This window comes from Brachycentrus maculatus, unplaced genomic scaffold, assembly GCF_059751285.1.
Source record: "Brachycentrus maculatus isolate JH-2025_06_01 unplaced genomic scaffold, ASM5975128v1 h1tg000114l, whole genome shotgun sequence".
Classification (NCBI taxonomy): Eukaryota; Metazoa; Arthropoda; class Insecta; order Trichoptera; family Brachycentridae; genus Brachycentrus; species Brachycentrus maculatus.
Window position 1 is genome coordinate 345001 of NW_028280867.1, and position 17873 is coordinate 362873.

At 36.3% G+C, this 17873-nt stretch overlaps 3 protein-coding genes across 5 annotated transcripts in view; 2 read left to right on the plus strand and 1 right to left on the minus strand.

Moving 5' to 3' along the window:
• The window catches only part of Pus10 (Pseudouridine synthase 10), an 11762-nt gene extending 4035 nt beyond the window's left edge, over positions 1–7727 (plus strand). The window contains exons 4-9 of the mRNA XM_088259206.1: positions 416–555; positions 1433–1662; positions 2282–2395; positions 4635–4850; positions 6384–6697; positions 6975–7727. Coding sequence (XP_088115332.1) covers positions 416–555; positions 1433–1662; positions 2282–2395; positions 4635–4850; positions 6384–6697; positions 6975–7165 — 1205 coding nt within the window. The 3' untranslated portion in view covers positions 7166–7727. The remainder of the gene's footprint in view (positions 1–415; positions 556–1432; positions 1663–2281; positions 2396–4634; positions 4851–6383; positions 6698–6974) is intronic.
• Positions 7728–10503: 2776 nt separating this feature from the next.
• On the minus strand, positions 10504–14732 carry LOC148309985 (uncharacterized). The gene is made up of 3 exons (XM_088259205.1): positions 14235–14732; positions 12650–13312; positions 10504–12140 (listed from the first exon to the last, which is right to left on the minus strand). Exons 1-3 carry the CDS (start codon positions 14602–14604, stop codon positions 11536–11538), a joined length of 1638 nt encoding a protein of 545 aa, XP_088115331.1. The 5' UTR covers positions 14605–14732; the 3' UTR covers positions 10504–11535.
• Positions 14733–16335: 1603 nt separating this feature from the next.
• The window catches only part of swm (Zinc finger protein swm), a 63987-nt gene continuing 62449 nt past the window's right edge, over positions 16336–17873 (plus strand). For all 3 annotated transcript variants that reach the window (XM_088259207.1, XM_088259208.1, XM_088259210.1), the window contains exon 1: positions 16336–16555. In XM_088259207.1, the coding sequence (XP_088115333.1) occupies positions 16497–16555 (59 nt within the window). In that variant the 5' untranslated portion in view covers positions 16336–16496. The remainder of the gene's footprint in view (positions 16556–17873) is intronic.

The following is a 17873-nucleotide window of genomic DNA, read 5'->3' on the forward strand; positions in this document are numbered from 1 at the left end:
TAACACTGCGTTTATATGATGCAGTGCCCTATGCACCATTTGGGTGCGGATAAGGGTTCAAATAATAACAATGAAGTTGTATTTTATTGTTAAAAACAATGTGTGAAAACTCGTTTGAAAATCCCATTACATACTAGGCGAAACAATTGTCACAATGTTTTATGTGTTTTTTTTAAACAATAAAATACAACTTAGTAGACTGAAAAAATCAGTGTTTGATTTAACATTTAATACATATATTAAAATGGAGTTCCACATATTAAATGCCAAATCTATAAATAATAAAAATAAATCTAAAAATAATGAGGTGTATGAAGCTCATTACTTGTGTAATTCAGGGAAGTATTAAATATTGCGGAAGTCAAAATATGTGATTATCTAATTTGCATTGATGTCGTTCAATGTGCATTTCTAGATAACATAACGTCGCTGAAGGAGGCGTGGAAGTGGTCATTCGGAGTGAAGATGGCAGAGGCCATCGGGAAGACCATGGACTCGGGAGCCGTCTGTCAGTTCATGATCAAAGCCAACATGACCTTTGACAAAGACAATGAGGTATGTTCGTCTTTATTTAATCTTAACACATTGTTTGCGGGAAACGCTTTAAGTGTATTTTACATACTGTTGGTAGAGAGTGGGAGACGCTTTGGATTATATTTGCTTACTTTAGGTAGAGCGCGAGAGACGCCTGCAAACATTGTACAGATGGGAATTGGGTGTTGCGGCTACTTGTGATTGGTATACTGAGGGTCGGGCGGCAGACTGCCAGAGTATAATTAGGGTCCTTTTCCATACTGTTGGTAGAGAGCGGCAGACGCTTGCAAGCGTTCTATTTGCTTACTTTAGGTAGAGCGCGAGAGACGCCTGCAAACATTGTACAGACGGGAATTGGGTGTTGCGGTTACTTGTGATTGGTATACTGAGGGTCGGGCGGCAGACTGCCAGAGTATAATTAGGGTCCTTTTCCATACTGTTGGTAGAGAGCGGCAGATGCTTGCAAGCGTTCTATTTGCTTACTTTAGGTAGAGCGCGAGAGATGCCTGCAAATATTATACAGATGGGAATTGGGTGAACTAAGTTATAACAAAAATTAAAATAAGAACAAGATTACAAATGTGGCTCAAAAATCGCAGAGCTAAAGTGGATCTGGGCAGGTCGTGTGGCACGTATGTCTGAGGATAGATGGACCAAGCAGGTGCTCGACTGGAGGCCTAGAAGCATAGGTAGGCCGCAGATAAGATGGTCCGATGGCATTAGGAGAGTGGCGGGCCTGCACTGGAAGAGAGTCACGTCCAACAGGCAACTGTGGAAGTCCAAAAGGGAGGCGTCTGTTCAATACTGAACACAAGAAGCCTGAAGAAAAGAAGTTTTAAAAAAAGAATCTTTGCAAAGACTTTTTAAATATTTATATGCATATTTTTTTTTTCTACAGGAACTGGAATCACTGCGTCTAATGTGCCCCAGGATATTCGAGGAAAGGGAGCGGGCGCACAGAAAGTTTCGCGGAGAAGCCTTCACCCGCAAGGGCGTGGAGGGCATCATCGGCTCCGTCTACTCGGAGGCCTTCCGCCAGCACTACCCGTGCCCCCCGGACATACCCGGCTCCTATGTCACCTGCACGGGCGTGGAGTGCCTGCACCATCCAATATATCTAGCCGGAAGGTAAAATAATTAACTCATTTCAGAAGGGTATTTAATTTGAGTTCCTTGGATCTCGAATTAGCAATGAAGGAACTTGCGAAGGAGAGATCAGACGTCGTATCGCCATCGCCAAAAAAGCCATGTACAAGCTAGACAAAATCTGGAAAGACCTGGGTGTGAGTAACAACACCAAGATAAAGCTTATCAAGAGCTTGGTCCATTCCATTTTTCTCTATGCTGCTGAAACATGGACCATAAAAGCAGCAGAAAGGAGAAAATCGTGGTGTTGGAGGCGCATGCTCCGAATTCAGCTAGACAGCTAGGCGCACCAATGAGTCCATTCGCCAGGAACTACGCTTGGATGGCTTGACTCTGGCCTATGTCTGTACCCGACGGATTCTCCAGTTTTTTGGACACGTTGCGTGATGCCTAAGCATCAATGACCCAACGGGCACAAATACCTTTCCCGTCCGGAGTGTGTTCACACATTTTGTTTGGGAAGGGTATTTCTACCTGCGAGATCACTTTAAAGACGGGTACTACTTCATTATTTCCTACCAGTATTTTATATCAACGCTTCCCGATTTTAATGAGCAATATGTCGGTATTGCCAAACTATGATTGGTCCATTCTTTTTCAGATATTGCAAGTTTTCTCGTGAGCTGTGCCAAACGCCGTGGATACTGAATGGAAAAAGAATGATGGAGTCTTCCGTCCAAGACATCATATTCAAACCCATAGCCGAGCTCTACAAGTAACACACACTTTATATACATAGTAACCGTTAGAGTACTGAGATCCTAAATATGCTGAATTTTTATATATCTACTATTTTTATATATCGCTCACTCCTTTCAAGAACGTCATAAATCAAAATACTTGATTTTTCAGAAGAACGTTTTTAAAGTTTAAAAATATAATACAATGCATTAAAAATAAATATCAAGCCACTTATTAAACTTTTTTCTGTGCAACAGATCTTTTTAGGTAAAACCTGAAGATTTTTTATATTTAAAAAAATTATTAAACAATACCTTTTCTTCAAAAACAACACTTTCTGCCCTGTAGCGGGTAAATATTATGTTAAAAATATGCCGCTTTTGCTGGGATATAGTACATTTTCTGGCCATTCTGAAAACATGCACAGCTGAAAATTGACTATTTTTGATTTATAACGTTCTTAAAAGGAGTGAGCGATATTACTTGATGCAATCTTATAATTTTAGTTGCGCTGAGCCACTCCAAAAAGAGACTGAGCTCTTGTGCTTGGAGATGAACTTTGATCACATTTTTTTTGTTAATGGTGTGATTATACATTAAAAAAAAAAAAAATTACTGGGGAATAAATATTTTTATGGAGTGCAAGGGAGTTATGTTATTTGTTAAGTTTCTTTTGAGTGTGTATCTATTATATTTTTAATTTCTAAAGGGAGTCTGTTGAAATTTTTTATTCCTAAGTATATGTCATTTTGTTGGTAGGGTTTTGTTTTGCATTTGGGTATTTTAAAAATATTTTTGGTTTGTTTCTGGTTTTGAGTGATGGTTTTCTTTTCTTTAAGAAGTTTTATAATTGGCGTATTTTCGTAGATATATTTTATTCTATGACTGGGAATTCTGTAAAAAGTATTTGTGAGAATGTTGATCTTTGTTTTAATATAATTATCCTGTTCTCTTGTACCACTGTGAAACATGGCACATTACAAGGGCCCGGAGCAGTGTGTGCTGAGCTTTGAGAATAGGTGTCTGTGGAGAATCTTAGGCGTGCTGTGGTTTGACTTTGTGAGGAATGAAGAGATAAGGCATACGATGCAGCAAATCTTGGTCACAACTATTTTCAAAAAAGGCGATTCAGTTTGCTTGGCCATGTACTCCGCATGCCTCCCGAGAGCCGCCATCATCCTCAGATAGGAGCCAAAAACTTTCTCCTTTAAGGGTCCCCCCTTCAATTTATCCTCAGAAAGGAGCCAAAAACCTTCTCCTCTAAGGGTCCCCCCTTCAATTTATCCTCAGAAAGGAGCCAAAAACCTTCTCCTCTAAGGGTCCCCCCTTCAATTTATCCTCAGAAAGGAGCCAAAAACCTTCTCCTCTAAGGGTCCCCCCTTCAATTTATCCTCAGAAAGGAGCCAAAAACCTTCTCCTCTAAGGGTCCCCCCTTCAATTTATCCTCAGAAAGGAGCCAAAAACCTTCTCCTCTAAGGGTCCCGCCTTCAATTTATCCTCAGAAAGGAGCCAAAAACCTTCTCCTCTAAAGGTCCCCCCTTCAATTTATCCTCAGAAAGGAGCCAAAAACCTTCTCCTTTAAGGGTCCACCCTTCAATTTATCCTCAGAAAGGAGCCAAAAACCTTCTCCTTTAAGGGTCCACCCTTCAATTTATCCTCAGAAAGGAGCCAAAAACCTTCTCCTCTAAGGGTCCCCCCTTCAATTTATCCTCAGAAAGGAGCCAAAAACCTTCTCCTCTAAGGGTCCCCCCTTCAATTTATCCTCAGAAAGGAGCCAAAAACCTTCTCCTCTAAGGGTCCCCCCTTCAATTTATCCTCAGAAAGGAGCCAAAAACCTTCTCCTATAAGGGTCCCCCCTTCAATTTATACTTGGAAATGAGCCAATAACCTTCTCTTTTAAAAGTCCCTCACAAACAGAGTAGCTGGGAAATACACGTCTCCTTCACACACTATCAGCGAGTAGCGAGAGAGAGTGAAACACAATGTTTAAATTTATCCATTATAACATGGAGAAGAAATGCTGAGAAAGTACAGATTTCAAGGTGGATAACAATATATTAAATAAATCCATACTTTCAAAAGCATTGGTTAACATGTGAAGCTGCGGAATCGGAGAGAACGTGGCGTAGTTTGTATTATGTAAAAATACTGCATAGATTATTGTCGGTATATCAACGGGCCGCGCTTTTATACTAGATTACTCAGCATTCTAACGGTTAAATACAATTCATCAATGAATTAAAATCTCTATTAAGCTGTAATTGTTTAAACAGGATACCTCTGGAGGAAGCCACCAATCGCCTAAAATTCCTGTCGTCGGGGCGTGAAGATGTGGATGTGCGATGCCTCGGTCTAGGGAGGCCGTTTGCCGTGGAGATATCCGATCCCAAGGGGGCCAAGCTGGACGCCCAAACCCTCCTGGCACTGACCCGGCACATCAATGTGGATAAGAGCACCATTCAAGTCAGAGACCTTCAAATTGTCAACAGGTAGGGCCCGCAAGGCAGTGCTCACAGATGGATCTTGTTTTTGTTAATCTTTTGACTGACGGCAGGTACATGTATGGCACAGTCAACAGTCCGCCTTCTCCTGAGGAGTTTTACGTGGTTTCCTCCCAGCAATGAGCAAATGCTGAGAAGTTCCTGTTTGGCCCACACTAGATTATCCCTCCTGTTCCCAACACAGATTCAAATAAAAGCATATTTAATTAGCTAGAAGAAACAAAAATCCACTTAATGATCTATAAACCTTGTACATAATAAGCAAGGTAAATAATAAACGCAATTCCCATCTAAAAAAAAAAAGGTACGTGTATGGCGGTAGCCAGCACGCCGCGAATTTTACCACAAAAATAAAACCTGATAAACATATCGTTATTGAAAGTGTAATAACGTTTATTGATAAAACTTGCCAAATAAATGAAGAGCGCGCCAGTCGCGCAGTCATTTATCCATAATCATAAAATTAATTGTTCATGGTGCAGGGTTGTCACAAAATTTGTTAAAGAAAATATGAAAATTAAATTATTTCAAAAGTTATTGTTTATGTTAGTTTAATATTAAAAGTATTCACAAAGTATTCACACACTATGATTTAAAAAAATAAAAAATCATCAGTATTGACACTAAAATCACTGTCATCAGATTCGGCAGTGACTCGGGGATTATTGGACAACCCTGAGCGCCATCAGTTGTTCCGACGACAATGCTTTCTTTAATTTACGTTTAAAGTGATAAAAACAAATTCTGTTTCAATTCTAAGAATGCAAAGATATTCTCAATAGATGTCACTATGCGTTCATTATATTTGTACGTTTTAAATAATAGATTTTCTTTACTAAAAGCCCATTTAAAACGGCGCGTCTTAAGACGTAATTTTTGTATGAGCGGTGCTCCGTTCACAGAAAATTATGCGTCTTAAGATGCTTTTGGCAGTTAACCGGTTAATACAAGGTGGCGCAAAATCAATCACCTTATCGGAAGATGCTAACATTTTTGCAAATGGTGTTGTACGTCTACCATACTTGATATTTCGCCCACTCCTTTCAAGAACGTCATAAATCAAAAATCTTGATTTTTCAGGAGAATGTTTTTAAAGTTTAAAAATATAATACAATGTATTAAAAATAAATATCAAGCCACTTACTGAACTTTTTACTTTGCAACAGATCTTTTTAGGTAAAACCTGAAGGTTTTTTCTCCATTTGAAAAATATTTAGTATATTTAAAAAATAATTAAACAATACATTTTCTTCAAAATGCAAAAACAATACTTTCTGCCCTGTAGCGGGTAAACATTAAATTTAAAACGTGCCGCTTTTGCTGGGATATAGTACATTTTTTGGGCATTCCGAAAACATGCACAACTGAAAATTGACGACTTTTGATTTATGACGTTCTTGAAAGGAGTGAGCGAAATGAACAATTGACTTTCATTTGCGCGTTTCCGTCTTCCACGTCACAACTGTTCCAATACCGTTAGCAGTAACAGAGATGATATGCTTTTTTCTTTCCTCCTTTAAGGGAAGAAATGTCCATACTGAAGAAGGGCGAAGAGACGAAGACCAAGACCTACCTCGCGCTCTGCGTCAAACTGGAAGAGAGGTCTCAGGACGGCCGTTCCGGGTCGCAAAATGGCGGCTCTAAACATGACGCTGACGTCGCGGACCCTGTGAGCAGAATCACGCGGGATGATCTAGAAAAGCTGAAGGCCTTCTCCAACACGGAAGGCGGAGGTATTCAAATTAAGCAGAAGACGCCACTGCGAGTTTTACACAGGAGACCGTTGCTCGTCAGAGAGAGAAAGATTCTCAAGATTGAGGCTGATTTTGTCAAAGGTAACTGGCGTTTTTCCTCATAAAAGTATTGTATTTCTAACTAAACTAAACTAAATTTTGCGTATAAACAGCGCGTGAAGAGTGTGTGGGAACCGGGGCACTATATTTGCATCTCACTCTTGCATACTTGCACTGTGCAAGCGTGAGAAGCTCAAAGCACAATGTATAATAATTGGAATAAAGAATTCACTAATAAAAATCACCACTATCAGTGAATAGATACCTGTATTTCTGCCGATGTGGGATTTGACGTTATGTTGTTTTCTCTATCTTTCAGACAAACCAAACCTGTTTACCGTCGAGATGACCACTGAAGCCGGGACCTATATCAAGGAGTTCGTCCACGGAGATTTCGGGAGAACGACACCCAACCTTACGGACATCTTAGGCTTCAAGGTGGACATATTAGCTCTGGATGTCCAGTCAGTAAATCTAGACTGGCCTAAGGCGGTTCAGTGCATTACGTGACTCGATAAGTACTTGTTTATTGGAAAAAATACCTTCATTTTATTTAGAAATGGCAACACCGCCGCGTGGCATAAATGTCACAATTAATTTGAAAAGCGGTGCGAAGATTTTAAAAACAAAATATTTTAATACAGGTATCTCAACTTGATATGAGTGATTTTACTAACACATTTCAGACAGGTATTTTTTTCGCCTGTGGACAGCTGGCGACATGATTTGATAATTGTGTACATATAGTTAAGACCTTAACAAAGAAATTGGTACATAATATTCATATAACCACATTGGATAATTCCTTCTTTTCTGCCTTTGAAATGAGGCCGGCGCAGAAGGTAAAAATACCCTTCCCGGCGTTAAGCATCAATCGACCCAACGGGTAAAAATACATTTCATGATCATTAAACCAGCCGACGACAAGTTGTGAGCCTTGTAAATATCCAGAATTCCATATACTTCTACGTTGAGATGTCACTATATTTATAAGTAATATTTGAACATCTCACATTGTTATTTTTGTAATTTTAGTTATTATTATGAAGAATAAAAAATGAGTATACATGTATTTCAATTTTTTTATTTATTAAAAACATTTATTTATAAAAATTTGTAGTAAAGTTTAAACAGAAATAGAATATATGAAATAAAATAAATAAAAATCACAACGGATGATCTCCAAACTATATATTTTTGCTTTAAAACATTTAGAGTGTGTCCAAATAATTGTTCACAAATCTGGGTTTTCTCCACTATGAAGTCATTTTTACATTTTTTTGACATCTCAAAAATAGATGAAGAAGAATATTACTGGGTATTTCAGGGCTTATGACCTATCATAAATTGGTTAAGTGATCAGTCTACATATCGCTCACTCCTTTCAAGAACGTCATAAATCAAAAAACTTTATTTTTCAGGAGAACTTTTTTAAATTTTAAAAATTTAATACAATGTATTAAAAATAAATATCAAGCCACTTATTGAACTTTTTACTGTGCACAAAACAGATCGTTTTAGTAAAAAACGTGAAGGTTTTTTCTCCATTTGAAGAATATTTAGTATATTTAAAAAATAATTAAACAATACTTTTTATTCAAAATGTAAAAAAAAAAAACACTTTCTGTCCTGTATCGGGTAAATATTAAGTTAAAAATATGCCGCTTTTGCTGGAATATAGAACATTTTCTGGGCATTCCGAAAACATGCACAGCTAAAAATTGACAATTTTTGATACATATATGACGTTGTTGAAAGGAGTGAGCGATGTGTGCTACATTTACCATTCTACCCATGATTGACAAACACACTATTAATTTTTTTGGAACTCCAAGATATATGATCAATCTCATGACACGGTACATATGAGTTCACAACAGCCATCTATGTTGGATTGAGAAAGCTTTTATTTGGCAGAGACCCTTTTATTTGGATGTATGCGTGTCTCTGCTAAATAAAACCGACAACCACACTACTCAAATTTTTGGAACTCCTACATATATGATCAATCTCACGACACAGTACAGCTCACAACTGCCATATATTTATGTATTAATTTTTTATGTATTTATCAAATTTTTTGTATTTTAATTTTAATTTTTTGTATGTAAAAATTTATGTATTATATAATCAAACACAGTGAAAGTGCCATAAAAAGGCGAAACAATTGTCACAATATTAATTTTTTATGTGTTTTTGTTAGTAAAATACAACTTAGTAGACTCAAAAAATCTGTATTTGATTTAAAAATTAATACATAAATATATGGCAGTTGTGAAGTGTACTGTGTCGTGAGATTGATCATATATTGCTCACTCCTTTCAAGAACGTCATAAATCAAAAATTGTCAATTTTCAGTTGTTTATGTTTTCCGAATGCCTACAAAATGTACTATATCCCAGCAAAAGAGGCATATTTTTAACTTAATATTTACTTGCTATAGGGCAGAAAGTGTTGTTTTTGCATTTTGAAGAAAAGGCATTGTTTAATTATTTTTTTTTAACATACTAAATATTTTTCAAATGGAGACAAAACCGTCATGTTTTACCTAAAAAGATCTGTTGCACAGTAAAAAGTTCAATAAGAGGCTTGATATTTATTTTTAATACATTGTGTTATATTTTTAAACATTAAAAACGTTCTCCTGAAAAATCAATTTTTTTATTTATGACGTTCTTGAAAGGAGTGAGCGATATGTAGGAGTTCCAAAAATTTGAGTAGTGTGGTTGTCAATCATGGGTGGAATGGTGAATGTTGCATGTGTGTAAAGTGATCACTTAACCAGCCTATAACAGGTCATAAGCCCTGTAAATATCCAGTCTTCCATATTCTTCAAACAACACTCTCCTTATCATTCATCGTTCACTTTGAGTAATACCCTTATTATGTTTTGAATATTGAAAGCATCAACTTGGTGGATCATATTGATATATATTATTTTGAGAAATAAAAAGACTTTGTGTTTTGATCCACTCACATTTTTATTAACCGACTAGTTTCCGCAACAACCTGTTGCCCTCTTCAGGGTTTAATTTATGACTAGTTTATGACAAGTCATAAATTAAACCCTGAAGAGGGCAACAGGTTGTTGCCGAAACTAGTTTGTTAGTAAAAATGTGAATGGATCAAAACACTAAGTATTTTTATTTCTCAAAATAATATAATACCATTATTGATTATACCGAAACTGGTAGTCACGAATTAGTGTATTTTTTAAAGTGGTATTACACAAAGTGAACGGTGAAAGATAAGGAGAGAGTTATATTACCATACTACAAAGTTAACAATCCTTTTAATATACAAAATATATTATCAAACAAGTTCAAAGATTATTTTTTGGTTTGGCGTTTAATTTGTAAAACTCCATTTTAATTTATGTATTAATTTTTAAACCAAACACAGATTTTTTTGAGTTGTAGACTCAAATGTGTTTGATTCAACAATTCATATATAAAGGTGGAGACTGACCGGAGCATTACATCGTAACATCGCTTGCGGCGAGCATCACCGAGCATCCGAAACTATGGATGAAGCGCTCGGCTCGCTGTACTGACTACCCGAATGCTCGCATCGTAACGTGTTACGTTACGACAAAATGCTCCGGTCAGTCTCCACATTAAAAGTTCAAAGAATTTCAGATTTGGGGTCAAGTTGTCCCACATTGTGGGACCTACAATGAAGCCCCGTCACCAAGATTTATTTATTTATTGGGACAACATTTAAGCCTTGATAGTCTGATGAAAAAACTTGCAAAGGAGAGATCAGACGTCGTACCGCCATTGCCAAAAGTGCCATGTATAAACTTGACAAAATCTGGAAAGACCGGGGTGTGAGTAACATCACTAAGATGAAACTTGTCAGGAGCTTGGTCCACTCTTGAGTCTTTATTGCTTTCACTCTTAGCACATTTTTTGCTATTGCGAAAACTTATATCTAATAAATAAAATTCTGAAAAAAAAGACTAGGCCAGGATTGGAGAAGTCCAGGAACATTTGTATCTGGATATCGCTCACTCCTTTCAACAACGTCATATATCAAAAAACTTGATTTTTCAGGAGAACGTTTTTAAAGTTTAAAAATATATTACAATGTATTAAAAATAAATATCAAGCCACTTATTGAACTTTACACTGTGTAACAGATCTTTTTAGGTAAAACCTGACTGTTTTTTCTCCGTTTGAAAAATATTTAGTATATTTAAATAAATACTTAAACAATACCTTTTCTTCAAAATGCAAAAACAACACTTTCTGCCCTGTAGCGGGTAAATATTAAGTTTAAAATATGCCGCTTTTGCTGGGATATAGTACATTTTCTGGGCATTCCGATAACATGCACCACTGAAAATTGACGAATTTTGATATATGAAGTTGTTGAAAGGAGTGAGCGATATGACAAGGAAGGAGAATTTGCTGATACAGTAGGACCTCTATAATCCGAACACCTCTGTAATCTGAACACCCACACACCCCTCCCGCGCTTCTTAAAAACGGAAATGACGATGAAATAATAAGGCAACAATGTGACAACAAAAGTGAAGATATATTTGAGGCTGAAACAGAAGCCGCCTCCGTAGTGTAATGGTCAGCACGCTCGGCTACCGTTCTGGAGGTCCCGGGTTTGATTCCCAGGGGGGTCAAATAAATATAAGTAATTTTTTCACTCTAATATTTATTCAATATTACCCTGGACTGGTACCTGAAGCGGAGGGCTGATCACCTTTCCTCCGTGTGTTAACGATCAAGATACACTGTGTTTATATAATGCAGTGCCCTATGCACCGTTGGGTGCGGATAAGGGTTAGAAGAAGAAGAAGAAGTGATCCGAACAGAGGGTAAATTTTTGGCGTTTAGAGGTCCTGCTGTATTTTAATAAAACTTCTAATGCGTCAGCATGTGTCTTTTGAAATTGCGTTTTTCGATACACGTATACTTGCACTCTGTGCATTCAAAGGGTTTTCTATCAGTGTGCGTTAACATATGTCGCGTCAGCCCGTTCTTTCTCAATGACGTGTACTCGCACTCGTTGCACGCAAATCTTTTCTTACCGGAATGGATGAACATGTGAGTGGTCAGGTTGCCCTTGTACAAGCATTTGAAGTCGCAAACGCTGCACGAAAAAGGTTTGTCCGTGGAGTGACTGAACATATGGTTGTTCAAATCCCCCTTCCTCGCAAAGCTCGAAGAGCATTCCTCACACGTGTACGGCTTGTGCCCCGTGTGCGTCACCTTGTGAATTTTCAAGTAATACTTTCTCCGACACCTGTAACTGCATAGATTACACGCAAAAGGTTTATAGTCTGTGTGGGAGGTGAGATGGTTTTTGAGGCTGCCTTTTCGCGTGAAAGTCCGGCTGCACTCGGAGCACTCGAAGGGCTGATTTGTCTGAGAAGACGCCTTCTCTTCCGGGGTTACCGCATTTTCGCATGCGGTACTAATTTCATGGCTGTCAGGGGGCGCTGTTTTATCTGTGACGTTGTTTAAATCTGAAAAATAAATCATTCATCAATGTATCTTGAAATCTTTCCCTTCCGATCCTCATCAATACCCACCCGATGATGTATAGGGCACTGCGCTAACTTGATTGTGAATTTAATATTTCTACATCTAAAAAAATATTTGAGTTCAAAAAATACTAATATTTCACAACATTTTGAGTGTGTTCAAATACTTGTACACAAATCTGGGTTTCTCCACTTGGTAGTTATTATTATTATGAAATTTGCAGATTTGCAAAAAAGCATTAGGAACACTCAAAATGTGAATAAAATATTCTTGTCAAAATGGCAAAAAAAATTTAAATCATCAGGCATTTCCCAGTATGCAAAATAACCCATCTAGGAATTTGCATAATCCAAATAAAAGGATCTCGGCTTAATGAAAGCTTTCATAATCCAACGGTAGATAGCTCTAGTGAACTCATACAGTATCATGAGATTAATGATATGTGTAGGAGTTCCAAAAATTTAGGAAAGGGTAGCTTGTATATGCTTACCGGATTTTTTTTTCCTTTTGATCCACGACTGCACTGTGAAATGTCCCAAGCTGAGTGTGCTAACAAACATGTTTCTACATACGGGAAGCTGTGTTTGCTCCCCGTTCTCCCCCACCAGAGGCAAGTAGTAGTGGCAAGTCCCCTCGCGTTTAGACTCTGTCTTGACCGTCTTCCGCCCGATGCCCCTCCTCAGCACGTTCGTGCACACGTACACCTTGCGCTCCTCCCAGCTCATACCCTTCCAGAAGGAGTTAAACAAAGCTTGGCGGGTTTCTTGGCTGAACTGGTCGCAGGCCCGTTTCTTACTCTTCTTACAGAAGGCCGAGACGCACGGCGGGCCGAGCTTCCTACCTTCCCTAGCTTTATTATGCTTCATTTTCTCGCCGTGCGGACGCGTGTAGCCGAGGTACGGCTCGCCCTGCATGCGCAGCTTCTTGTTCAAGTTCCTCTTCCACAGGTCTCTGCAGGAATTGTAGTCGTCGGATTTTGACAAATGCGTCGATGGTGGCATTGCAGGTTGCGACAAGTGTGCGGATGGTAGTTCGGTATATAGCAAGCCCGGCGGCGGAGCATTGGTGAAATTCGCTTGCAAAGATGGCGGCACTGAAGACTGTATTTCATTGTTGATATTTGAAAGCCAATTTGTTCTCTTTCTGACATTGGCTGAAACAAAACATCAACAAAACAATTGTATGTAATATATTATTTATTTAATTTTCTGTTTTTGTTACTGTTAACGCTCATTCTGCAAAAACCTGTAATTGGAGCTTTTTTCAATAATTAAGATGTATACTCATATGTTATATTTCTCTGTTGGTTTCCCAAATATTTTTTTTTCATTTATTCTATCATTTCTTAAGTTAGCTATTATTACAACTAATATAAATTATTATATACACTTCATTTACTACATCTACATATATATATTTACATTTGCTTACAGTAAACAAAATATTTGTTTTAAAATTCTTTCAGACTCTTAATTATACTGTAATTTTTCTTTTTTTTTTATTGTTTAATATGGTTACAATAGTTATTTTTAATTTTAATTAAAATTCTAGACATTTCTACTTTTCTCTCTGTCTAACCCTTATCCGCACCTCAATGGTGCATAGGGCACTGCATCATAAAAACGCAGTGTTATCTTGATCGTAAACACATGAAGGAAAGGTGATCAGCCCTCTGCCTTAGGTACTAGTCCAGGGCAATATTCAATAATATTATAGTGAAAAAATTACTTATATTTATTTGACACCCCCTGAGAATCGAACCCGGGACCTCCAGAACGGTAGCCGAGCGTGCTGACCATTACACTACGGAGGCGGCTTCGTATAATTAAATAATATTATTTAATTAACTTGACATTGGCAAAAGCAATATATAAAAATAAAAAAAAACAACAAATAATAATAAAAGATAATAAAAAAAAATTTTGTATGAACATGTCAGTATTTTGGCTCAACACAGGCCATGCCTAAAGAGCCGTAATACATATAGTAAATGTATGTATGTATACATTAAATAAAAAATAAAAAATCTATATGCAACGCCATTATTTATATTTAAAAAAAGTCCCATTACTTACGGGGATTATTTTCAATATTCTGAGAGTATTCCAAGGATTTTTCTTTAACATCAGGTTGCGAAACATCAATTCCAAAATCACAAATTCGTTCATCACTGGTTTCCGGTTCAGATTTTATTGGGACCATAAACCTCCCTTCATCAGAACACAGACGATGGCAATTTTCATGATCTGGTTCGGGTTTGACTGGAACCTCTATATAAATAAATTCCTTCTTCACAGTTGTATGCGCTTGTTCAATTTTAATATCGCTAGAATCTGGGCCCCGTTTTGGGTAGATTACATCAGGGCATACTTTGTCACCAGCTTCCGTAATATCATTACCTTCATCCCTCGGTTCAGACTTAATACTCACCGAAGAGAGGTCCATTTATTCGTCAATCTATTATTTATATCGTGCATTTAAAAAAATAACGATATTATTCAGGGAAACAAACAAAAAATAAGTAAATATCAAATGACATTAATGTCAAAAGTCAAAACGTCAAGTTTTTCACCATAGATGCTTTAATTGTTTCAAAAACAAGCCATTGGGCTTAAGCAAGTACCTACCGGAGCATAATGGAGTGCTAGGATAGAAGAGGAATGTTTTTTCCCACATAAATGCCTATTACTAGCATATTAGCATTGCATTATTAAACAATTGCTACTTTACAGCATGAGTGGTACCTTGCTAGAAATAAACATGCTTATAAATCGACAGGCGTTCGATTTTCGGGCATGCTACTTGCAACGCGGGTGGAATGAGGCGTGTTTTGAGCACATCTGAACAGGTTTGCTTTTGCTTATGAGCATGCTAGTATCAATGAGGTTCGCACGAGGTTTTCGTGCACGACTTCGCTCCAAAATGTCTCGCTGGGAAGATGAGAAAACATGTTAATTTGTAACTTTATATAAGAACAATAAATGCCTCTGAAATCTATAATAAATGGGTCCTTTATTTAAAAAAAAAAACACACGGAAAAAATACAGTGGAACCTCTCATAACGAGTAATGTACATAACGGGGAAAGGTGTTTTTGAAAAATATGCTCCCCTAACGAGCGATATTTTGCATAACTAGTAACAGAGAAAGGGAAAAAGCCCCTTTTACATGACATTCACTTACGAGCCGGGACTTGAGGTGGATAACAACGATATTGAAGTGATTGTGAAAGAGCATAGTCAAGAGCTGACCACCGAAGAGATTATGGAGTTACATCGTATTTCACAGCAAGAAACTATAGAGGAGAGCTTGTAAATAGAGAATGAGGAAGTAGCAGAGCAACAATTTTCTAGCGCAATAAGAGAAATACTGAAAGCATGAAAAATTGCTACACCGTACATTAAGAAGCATTACCCTAATAAGAAGGTGGCTTCTCGTGCTACAATTGTATTCAATGATATTGCTGTGAGACATTTTCGCCAAATTTTGAAGTGTTGGCAAAAACAAATGTCAATTGACAGTTTTTTAGTTTAAAGGGTATTTGTCAAAAATATTTTTTTTATTTACATTTTCTTTGAAATGTAATTACATTTCAAGTTGTAACGCTCGTGAACATTTTTTTAGTAATTTTATTATAATACAGGAAAAAAAACTAAGTATTCTTTCGGCATGGAACGCAATATCCTATTTTACATTGATTTCTTTGGAAAAAACGAGTAAAATTTGGAATGAAGAATGTTCGTTTTAAGAGGTTTTACTGTAATGCATATAAATATTTGATAACCAACATGAACGACTCAACTCTAACTGTGAAATTTTAAAAAAACTTTACAGTGGATGCTAAATAATTATTTTATTCAGTTCTGTGGGAAAGACCACAAGTTTTCTAAAATTAATATTGCTAGATGCAGAAAATTTTCATGTGCTGTTTAAAAACGCTGTACGGAAATTCCGAATATGGGATAAATCCTTTCCCCCGGAAAAAAACTTTATAAATTGCCTAATATAAATATTTTTATCGCATTAATGCATTCGTAATTCCGAAAGAAGAAAACGCCAGCGAAAAACGTGTTTGCTAGCCACCTTAATTCATGGAAGACATACAAATATTTTTTCTACTGATTATCCATAGATTACGTAAAAGGATATTTGGTCTGTGCATATTTTTAGGCAATTTAGTTGTCTGTGGTACTGTGCTCTCGACGTCGTGATGCGCGTGATAATTTCTGGAGTTCATAACTAGTTGTTTGAGCATCGTTTATGAGCGTATATGTGTTTTATTGTATTGAGAAAACAGTAATTTAATTTGTGATATAATATAGTTTTAAAGTTATCAACATGTTAATTGAAAATCCGGACGCTTTCAAGACTTGGCTGACTTCCATCCTAGAACCTCTGTATGTAGGCCATATTTCTTTTCTACTATCACATCGTTTTCATTAGCATATGCTTCCCAAAATACATTTTATTGCCCCTTGCATTGTAATTTAATAGCATAATTGTATTTACTTCACGTTTAATCCGAATTACCGTTGATTTACTCGCGCATCTGGCCGTACGATGTTCTGTTTGAACACTAATTTATCGCTTATCAAATTACGATTTAAATTTTAATTATTCAATATGGTAATTATATTCATTGTAAAGAAAACGACCATTACTTAATTAAATAACCTATGTTTACTTCATGTAAATAAAATAATGACAAATTTTTGTAACATTACACATCCAACGCGCAGCTTTGACGTTTATTAAATTTATTTGATTTGAAGTTAAAAGTGCCTTATTATGAATTTACCATTTTCGAACTTGTTTCAAGACTAATCACAGTATCAGCATGATATGTGAATGATACAACTGTTGATTTAGGATAATTTCAAACATCGTTTTAAAAAAAATGTGTTAACCTCAAAATTTCTACCCACATTATATTGGCAATATTATCGCAATTTGTTTTTATCTTCGAATGATAAGGTTTAGCTCAAATATTTAAATACAAGATATTAAATTTATGATAAGCTGCGTTTAGTTAATTCGTTCTATTCAATTATAATTTTAATTAAAATGTATTTAGGTGGTATTATACGAAAATAACACTTTGTAAATTACCCATAATTATTGCTAATATTATATTATGAAGTGGGTGTATTTAAAAAAAATTATAATTTTTGTAAAATGTGTGTTTCACAAAATTCAAATGGAGAATAGGGGTGTGTGGCTACATGTGATGAAAAGTTACAATGATTAAAGAAAACACTTCGTTTTTTACCACTTAAGTTTTATTATAGACTACATGTTTCAGAAGTTAAACTTCCATCATTCAGGTCTGTATAATAACTAAAATATAAAATATAAAATTGTTCTATAAATAAGGAGAGGGGAAAGTAAGGGGAAGGGGTTAGTCAAGGAACGGAGTTTGAAAACAAAGGAAAAATGGAAAGCAATGGCGAAGAATTTTGAAACAATATATTATTTAATAAATTATTATGAGAATATTTTTTTTTTGTATTTCTAAATTTTCAAGATAATTCATAATTTGGCCTTTATATGGAACAAGGTGTAATAATTTTAATTTATGAGAGTGAAATGAGTGATTAGTATCTATTTTATGATTTGCGAATTCCGAATTCGATGAAAAGTTCAAATTAATGGCTAAATAATTTTGTTGGTGACATTTGGAAAGCTGTTTATGAAAATATTTGCATGTTAAAAGAA

Excerpts from the sequence above, each read along its gene's own strand:
- LOC148309985 (XM_088259205.1), bottom strand. The coding sequence starts at position 14,604 with ATGGACCTCTCTTCGGTGAGTATTAAGTCTGAACCGAGGGATGAAGGT. Across the intron at positions 13,313-14,234 it reads GAATATTGAAAATAATCCCC|CCAATGTCAGAAAGAGAACA; the intron begins GTAAGTAATGGG and ends GTTTTGTTTCAG. Across the intron at positions 12,141-12,649 it reads CAAAAGGAAAAAAAAATCCG|ATTTAAACAACGTCACAGAT; the intron begins GTAAGCATATAC and ends TTTATTTTTCAG.